Source organism: Cibotium barometz, chromosome 66 (assembly GCF_041138505.1).
Source record: "Cibotium barometz isolate CiBa-2024 chromosome 66, ASM4113850v1, whole genome shotgun sequence".
Classification (NCBI taxonomy): Eukaryota; Viridiplantae; Streptophyta; class Polypodiopsida; order Cyatheales; family Cibotiaceae; genus Cibotium; species Cibotium barometz.
Genome location: NC_141111.1, coordinates 9,771,020 through 9,780,040, shown reverse-complemented (window position 1 = coordinate 9,780,040; position 9,021 = coordinate 9,771,020). Strand labels below are relative to the sequence as shown.

Here is a 9,021-nt window from a genome sequence, read left to right as displayed (position 1 = left end):
CAATACAAAAGGCCATATTGCCTACGTCACTTGCTCCTATGTAAAGAAATACTAGAACAGCAGCACTTCGGGTTTATACTAGAACAGCAGCACTTCGGGTTTATGGACTGCAGCTAGTAAGCTGCCGATGGCAACCCCATATCATAATCACACAAATTATGACCTCAATGCTAGAAAACAAATCAGCATACACATACACTTCAAGCATTAACTGGAAAGTATGAAATGCAAATTCCGTCATCAAATACAGCAAACTTAACACCATTAAAGTTAAATTGGAGCCTACATATGGAGAACCCCACCCCACTGCCAGTTTACAAGTACCGCAACTGTAGACCATGTATGTCAGATTTGAAAGTCTACATTTATAATTACAATCATGAAGAGGATCACTTCCAGTTGTAAAGGGCAAGTGCACACAGCGGGAAGGAATACACATGCAAAGCACAATGCTAAATTTTCTGCACAAGCAGAAGTTTGAATGGCAAGCAACTCCTCATCAATGATTTTAACCATCTTGTCAGAGGTTGATGCATCCAGCATGATGAGTGTTTCCAATAAATCCTGATTATAATTGTATACATGCTAGACAATCCTGGCTTTCACAGCTTGAGAACAGCAAAGAGTAAGGATAACAGCATGGATTTTACTCGGCTTCCCCTAATTTGGACAGCCAATCAAAAGAACATCGGTGGACACAATGGTACGGCACCCCAACTTGCTCCTCAAGGAGGTCAATATACAGCCCTTTTCACAATCCATATATAGATATGGCTACTGCTAGCAATTGATACCACATTGCTGGAGATTTGGCCCCGTGACCCGAATCAGAAACGGATCAATCCTCACCCACAGCAAAGAGAAGATGGAGGCCAGGAGGACGGACCACACAATGACAATAGTGGGTGTTCTATTCTGCCGTCCCATCAAACCTTTAAGGAAAGGATACAAGTGTACAATCACCCAGAAGGCAAAGAAAAGCTTCCCAAACAGTGGACCCCAAGAAGAGTAGCCATTGCTGATTGCATCAGAAATGCCTGCTACAACTCCCACCAGGTTGATGACCAGTAATGTGGTTGGCGGGATCAAGAGAGATGTCCACTTAAACATGTAAAGCTCTGCAAACTGATCTTGGTCGTCTGAGCCTTTGGAAGTGACCGTGAAATTTGTATCGATGCCTGCCATAACCTTCAACAAACCTTGAATCACGGCAAATAGGTGGGCAGATACTCCTCCAATCACCCAGAACTGCTCATTTCTCCACCACTCATCAATGCCGACTCCACTCCACCGCATCTCCAAGATACCCGTTGCAAAGATGGAAAGAAAGAGACCAATGAACCAAAGACTTGCAAAGTTGCTTATCTGCAGCAAAAGTCAGCAAGTTTCTGGTCTCACGTATCAATATTATACACTCTTAGAAGTAGAGGAAATGCTTTTGGAGAGAGCTCACCGTTGGTATTATAAACTTTCCTGTCAACAAGCATATGGCAGGGAGGGTACAGTAGACCAGCAGAGGGATCGAGGTGAGTGGATACACAATTGTGTTCACATAGGCAAACCTCTCCAAAAACTTCAGGCGTCCGCCATAGCCATACCAAAGAGGGCAATGCCTGCTGAAGAAAATCTCCACCGAGCCCAGAGCCCATCGAAGCACCTGATTCAAACGATCAGACAGATTGATAGGTGCAGACCCCTTGAAGGCAGCACGAGGGGGCATGCAGTAGATCGACCGCCATCCACGTGCATGCATTTTAAATCCTGTAAGAATATCCTCTGTGACAGAACCGTATATCCACCCAATCTGGGCCATCCAACGAAACTTTTGTCATAGGAATACACAAAAGTCTCTAAATGAACCAATAAAACTCAACATTTTGCTGTGGCAGGTAGATAGACGGCATCACTCACACACACACACACACACACACACACACAAAAAAAAAACTCACTTCTTGTCCCCAGTCAGTTTTGTCTTCATATCCGCAACTAATAACATGAATAGCTTCCTTCAACAGACCAGCAGGACTAGCAGACAGGGAAACACCTCCATCCTCAAGCAATGTAGAGGCAAGAAACACTGGGGACTGCCCAAATCTCTTCTCAAAGTTTTTCTTTGACATCAGAAGAGATTTGTCGTCATCAAAACCTGAAACCCCACACCCCAAATATCACAAACAAAGCAGTTGTTCATTTGCATTAACCATCAAGACAACTTACCTACACTAACAAACCATGAAAGCAGGGCACCAACTTTACCTTACCTTCCAGAACCTCTTCAGTATCCTCCAGGTTAAGAGTAGGAATCATTGAGTCTGTTCTGTCTGTTCTGGCTGGTGGCTTCTTCTCTACCTTTTTGGATTTGCCAGATTTCACCTTGTTTGGGCGAAGACCACACAGCCAACCAGGCAAACAATCACATGCCATGGTTATTTTCTTTGGCTGAATATGAGGCTCATATCCATATAGCGCTTGCCTTCTGAACACACATCCTGTACCCACATAGACAGGGCCCTGGATTCCATCTAAACCTTTCATGTTGATCTGCAACCAGGAATTTTTATATATACCTTCAGAAGATTTCTCTCTACATCGGTGCACAGTGTAATATAATAATAATATACTATAATTACACTCACCCAAAAAAAAAAAGAAATTGGACTAGATCCAACCTTACAAATCGAGTGAATAATTGCAATTATTATAACTACAAACAGAAAAATACAAGGACATATGGAAAAGATACAAATTTCAGGGGGGGGAAGGTGGGGGGGTGGGAAGTTCAACTGATAGTGTAAATATTAAAACATAGCAAGTTATGATTTGAATGAAGAAAACCAGTCTACAAAAAATAGGAGAGAGAGAGAGAGATAGAGAGTTTTAGCAAGCCAAGAAATACTTAAATTCTCATCAGCACCAAAGCATAAGTTGCTCACTAGGTTTCAAAGGAGTCTGAGCTCTCCTAATACAATCAAAAACTGAAAGATAAAAGCAAATAGATAAGCTTTACAAAACTATTGTAAACATATAAAATGTGGCGTGTACATAGATGTCAAAAATGCATTCTTTCAAAGACAGCCTTACAACTCGAAAGCTGCCTTATCAAAACCTTTTCATGATCGTATTGTGATTGTAGTCCTTGCAGAAAAGCAAAAACCAGAAAATTCATGAAATTAGGAAGTTATTACTCCATATTTAGTCATATCACTAATATTCGAAGTATGTGAGGCATTCTTATCATATCTATACAGGCATACTCGAGCTCAAGACATTTATCATTAATATCAACTTTTAAACCTATCAGACTGATATATTTTAAGATCCAAGAAATAAGGCTAACTAGAAAGACTATATTATGGCACGACATTCAAACAGCTCATCAGAATCGGAGGGTTTAACATACATCGAAAAACACAGTGTTGCGGTTGGCATAACGATCGTGTAAATCTATGCCATCAAACCTCTGAGGAAACTGAACATAGCAGACTTTCCGTCCTATGGTGGGATCCATCATAAAACACATTGCCTCCCTCAGAGCCTTGCTGTTGTTGATGTAGTGGTCACAATCCAGGTTAAGGAAGAAGGGTGCATTTGTAAGTACAGCTGACACTCGCACCTGGGACAATTCATGTGCTGTGCATTAATAGAGGAGGCATACAATGCATGGATATGTGCTTTATTAGACAAGACTCATGCATAACAGATTGCATGGTAGCACGTACCAAAGCATTCATTGCACCAGCTTTTTTGTGGTGATTGAATCCTGGCCTCTTCTCACGAGAAACATAGACAAGGCGTGGGAGTTCGTTGCCTTCTGTGTCAAGACCTCCACTGTGACCCAAAAAGACCTGCATGCGAAGAAGCAAAGAGGTTACACAAAGGATGTCTACAGTCTTCTTCATTTATTAAGGAAATAATAAGAGAATACATTTTCCCCAAAATTCTTTTTGAGGGAGAACAAGGAAAAGGGAGTTTTGGGTGGGGACACCAGAGGGAATAAGAAGGGGTGGGGGGCAGGGGGCAGGGGGAGGGGGAGGGACTGTTTGCTTACCTGAATCATACCAGGGTGATCCCTTGTGTTGTTGCCAGGCCAGGGAGTTCCATCTTGCATGATCCACCCTTCATCCGGGATCTTCTGGGCTTTAGCAACCAAAGCATTTACCCGTACCTTAAACTCTTCGTACTCCCTCTGTTGAGGGATGAAATCAGGTGTCACAACAATGAGCCATCAAGTAAAAGTCAACTTATGGAGTAAATCAATGGAGTAAAACTTGACTTAAAATCCGAAAACAACCATAATTCAGTAGGTCTTGCTAAACATATTCCTCCCATTACCTTCATTGCTCGCCTCTCCTTTACAAAGGTAGGTTGCACCTTATCCTTCAGATAATCAATCTTCTGAGCAAAATAGACCTCCGGTGCTCGAGGCTCTATGTTGAAGTTCTTACAGAAAGGAACCCACTTGCGAGCAAACTCAGATGTCTCAGAGAGGGCCTCGAAGGTGAGCATTGAAGCTCCGTCATCTGAAACATAACAGGAAACCTTGTCCACTGGATAGTCTACAGCAAGGATGGAGAGGACAGTGTTGGCAGTGACCAGGGGAGGCTCCTTCATTGGGTCAACCGTACTCACAAAGACATCTACTGCAGCCAGTTGCGAAGGCTCTCCTTCCCTCTCATATCTGCCAATACAAACGATTGGATCAAATACAACCAATGTATGCATTTCCAGACTTAGGCTTCCTCTGCCAGGAAAAAAAAAAAGACATGCAGTCTTATAGTTTCACTTAACTGTCATCACTCGAATCTTACCGCAAGGAGAGCCTATCCAGGTAAGTTTCCCGATTGATAGGAAACCACTTTGGAAACTGGTCAAGTATCCATGAGAAAGCAAACCAAATCTCACATACAATGGACGTGAACCACAGCCCATAGGCATTAACAACAGGGTTTAGAATGCGATATCTGAAGAAGAACCCCAGAATGATGAGACGAAGCACAATAACCATCCTGTAAGGATTGATCTTGCTTGAGGCAATGCTCACTTTTCTGGAAAGGGGTTGCCTTGCTTCATCCATCCTGATAGAAACAACCAGCTCAAGCTTAAGATCACGGAGCAAGCATTGGCGGAGTTAAGCTCAAAGAAAATAAACAAAACCTATATTGGTGGGGTTGAGTTCAGGCAACTGGGGAGAAGAGCAAGTTAAACATTGCTTCTATTCAAAAGCTAGGAAACACAAACAGCATAACTGTAGCTGCCATGATTTACTCTCTACAGCACAAGATCAGAGGTCACAAATAGTGTACATAGGCAAATCTGCTCCGGTGTCATCGACATTGCTCCCTTTACTCCCATCATTTGGAAGGACGCCTTCAGTTGTTGTCATCTGTAACCTTTCCTGCCTAGTCTTCCAGCTTTCCACTCTCTCTTTCCAAGCAGAGCTCTCATAACCATAATCTCTTGAGAAATCTGCAGATTTACTTAAACCTGCACACATGGGTGAAAGATGGATTTAATGCTAATAGATAAGACATATGAAATTTTTTTATTATTTTTTCAGAAAGGAGACTTCTATTAAGTAAAATAAAATCATAAACAGGGAGATCAAGTAGGGAGATCTCAACCAATCTAGGGCACTACGCTACCATAAAATCACCGTAGGAGTGGAGGAGAAGAAAATATCATGGTTCCAAAATCTGTTGCGCTTTGTCTGCCCAGCTCTAGAAGATCCCAATATGCCGGTCCAGGTGGCCAAAAGAGTGTGAACGATGTCACCCCATATACTGCAACTACACTGGGTGTCGTAAACCTGAATACCCTCAAAGACCTCTGAGCATCTGACCTTCCAGATATGCCACGCCACGACGTGTACGAGAGATAAAGATAGAGAGAGAGAGAGAGAGAGAGAGAGAGAGAGGGGGGGGGGGGGGAGAGAGAGAGATTGGGAATAGGGGTTTCACACAATACACCACGTTGAGCGGGGAACAGGCCCCGCCCCCTCTTCAGGAATTTATTTCAGGAACAATCCACGGGCTTTTCCAAGCCATGACCAATACAACAAATGAATACAATATCAAACAAAAGTGTCGATGTCGAGATCGGGCCAAGTCCATGTCGAGGCACAAAATAACTGATGCCGAGCTTACCACGAGGATGACCCACAAAAGACTTACACCGGGCTAGTACCAAAATCCAATCTGATGTTCCCCAAATACCTTCAAGGTTCTTTTACTCTCAATCCGGACAAGGTAATCCCAAGATTCACCCACACTGAGGAGATCATAACAATTTTCTGTAAGCCAGGGTTCATTGAAAAGTATCATAACTCGTGGTACCCCAATCAACACTGGCCATGACAACTAATGCAGCTGTGGAAGGTGGTGTCTCTGGAAGGGCGGGGACTTCTAGAACCTGTTCAAAGGAGACTAACCCTATGGAAGCCAAAAACTTCCAATGGAGCCCAGAGAACCTGAGGAAGATCGGACAAAAGTTGACGTCCTCTAGCACAGGGTCGAAGTTCCAACGTATCGGAAGAACAGACTCCTCGAGCTAAGAGGAAACGAGCTGCCCTCAAGAATCTGAGAGGTTACCTCTGCCGAATCGAAATCTTTGTGGAAGAAGCCCCTTCCAAGCAAGCATCAATAAAGTGGAAGGAAAGCTTTGTGGAAGAAGCAAGCATGCATCAATAAAGTGGGAGGAAAGCTTTGTGGGGAGTGCTGCCAAGATCCAATCCCTAGCCTGAGGACCGGAAGGATGATACCCAAAAATCTTTCTAATGAGTGTAGTCTTGACTTCTTAATCAAAATCTCCATGTAAGGTCATAAACATAGACGTGAGCAGGCCAAGACATATGGGAGCTCCCAACCACAAGTTTCTCTTTTGAGTTTTTTGATATTAATTGAAAATGTGACATTCGAAATGAAATGCTGAAGGGACAGTGCATGCTTAAGTACCTGGAGTGCCTGGATTTGAATAAGGGAAAGTGTACGCACTTTTGCTACCCCCCATGCTAGGAGTTGCACCAATCACACTGTTATCGGGTGAAAAAGCCTGCGACTCACTTGGAGCCTGAACCAGCACAGCAAATACCCTCCACTTAGGAAACAAGAAGCGTACAAAGGTGTCCATACAAAGTCCCCATAATTCCCCAGCGCAAACAAGAAACTTATACACAAGGTCCCCATACCTGTGGACCACTGGTGAAGAGAGGAGTCTGGGGCTCAATGGTCTGAAGCGACCTGGGCATATCATGGTCACCTCCACGGCCATAGCTCATGTGCCCATGGAGCATTGCCTCTGCAATGTGGTGCTTCTCGTGACTTTCTAAGTCCGTGTTGTAGTCGGCATCAGGATCATCCATGTCATCATCGTTATCCTCGTCTCCAGGAACCCTAGGACTACCTGTAGCACATGTAACACATGGTTCAGCAGTGGTGCCGTTCTCGTCTACAGCTCCAGACAGCAGTGCGCTTCCAAGGCAGGAATGAGCGGTGACTTCGATGGTCATTTACAGCCCCAAACCACAACACTGTCACAGACAACCTTTTTCCGCAGAAGAGGGGTTGACTGACCTTTTTGTCGCGCGTATCTGTTCTTGCAATGAGGGCAGGCCTGGTTGCCATCCTGGCGCTCGTACTCGTAGCAGGGGCGGCACACAGGGAAGCCGCAGTGTATGCAGGCGACGAAGGGCTCACCGAAGCGGGAGGATCCAACGTCGTCTCCGCAGATCTGGCAAGTGCGACGGGAAGATGGAGGGGACAGAGACGCCATGAAAGCTTCGCTTGAAAACCTAGGGTCTCGTTCCCTCATCTGATACACACACACGCAAACATGCAGCTGGAGCCAAGACGAAACCTGTGATTTCACAAAGTTCTAGGGTTTCAAGCGAGGGTTTCGTCCAGTAGCCACACTATCAAGGAGAATCCTACTGTCGCAGAGATCATCGAGAACATCGAGCTCCTCTGATGCGCCAGCTAACGAGCGGACGAGGAGCCTAGAGAGAGGATGTCATACTACCATACCAACGTAAACGGGACTATAAAAGAACCCGGTCATTTAAGGAAAGGTCCGCGGCTTGCTATGAGACTACATTCGAAGGTCAAAGAAGGGCTTGAGAATAGGGAATTTCAATGAGTGAAAATTAAAACTCATTAATTAGTTGTTGCGGCAACATTGGAAAACAAGAAAAACCTTACGATAATTAGTGAAGGTGATGCTCTTTTTTACCTTGGGTAGCCTAGCACCCTTGCACAAAAGTAAGCAAGGGTGTTAGGCCACATGTACGCTAAAAAAACTTACATGGACGCTAAAAAACTAGACATGATGGACGCAAGCTAGGCCTAAAAAAAATTTTAAAAAAGCACATGTTGTGTCTGCCTTCTCGATGCATCATCATCATGACGGCTTTGCGTGCGAAGGAAGACAATGATGCTTGTAGGCATTGCGCTACTCGCATAAAACCATAACTTCGAATCCATCTACCACCGCACCCCAACACCACCAGCAAGTTTTGGAATAGTGGGCGTCATAAGCCAACCATCTTCACATGAAGAATGAGCAGCAAGATGATTATAACTAGGGTGCGTAAAACCAATTAATGATCCGAGTTATGTAAAAATAAAAATCATCACAAAACTTCCAATTCAAATCACCCTTGAAGAGGAATGGGCCCGGGAAAGTGAAGACGTAATGGGAAAGAGCTTCTTGAAATGGCAAGAAAGCTATTGGGAAGAAGATACAAATTAAGAGAATTAGAAGAACCCCTTCCCAAGAAGTTACAAGCTTACTCTAACCCAAGATAGAAAATCTCAAGGTTGAATGGTGTAGAGGAATTGGTGCAGTAGGCCCGCTAGAAATAGAAGGGCTAGCAAGACTAGTTTCTATGTTCCGACAGAGAATCCCTATCGCAACACTATTAGAGCTAGTTAGAGAGGAATTAAATGAGGGGAGTGTATCAAGTAAGGAACAAGAATTGCCTACTACGGAAATGCTAAAGCCTCGTGAAGAGTTTAAAAATGAAAC

General features: G+C 44.0%; 1 protein-coding gene across 2 annotated transcripts; it reads right to left on the bottom strand.

Annotated features, from left to right (window-relative positions):
* Nucleotides 1-237: 237 nt before the first annotated feature.
* Nucleotides 238-8,119, bottom strand: LOC147602750 (putative cellulose synthase A catalytic subunit 8 [UDP-forming]). 2 transcript variants are annotated; one of them, XM_086797715.1, is made up of 13 exons: nt 7,572-8,119; nt 7,187-7,401; nt 6,954-7,068; nt 5,307-5,487; nt 4,812-5,078; nt 4,336-4,681; nt 4,052-4,189; nt 3,723-3,848; nt 3,404-3,616; nt 2,265-2,544; nt 1,953-2,149; nt 1,454-1,804; nt 238-1,365 (listed from the first exon to the last, which is right to left on the bottom strand). In XM_086797715.1, exons 1-13 carry the CDS (start codon nt 7,807-7,809, stop codon nt 781-783), a joined length of 3,252 nt encoding a protein of 1,083 aa, XP_086653841.1. In that variant the 5' UTR covers nt 7,810-8,119; the 3' UTR covers nt 238-780. The 2 variants fall into 2 exon arrangements, with proteins under 2 accessions (XP_086653841.1, XP_086653842.1); XM_086797716.1 differs by having other exon boundaries at nt 6,993-7,068; nt 7,572-8,051.
* Nucleotides 8,120-9,021: the final 902 nt, after the last annotated feature.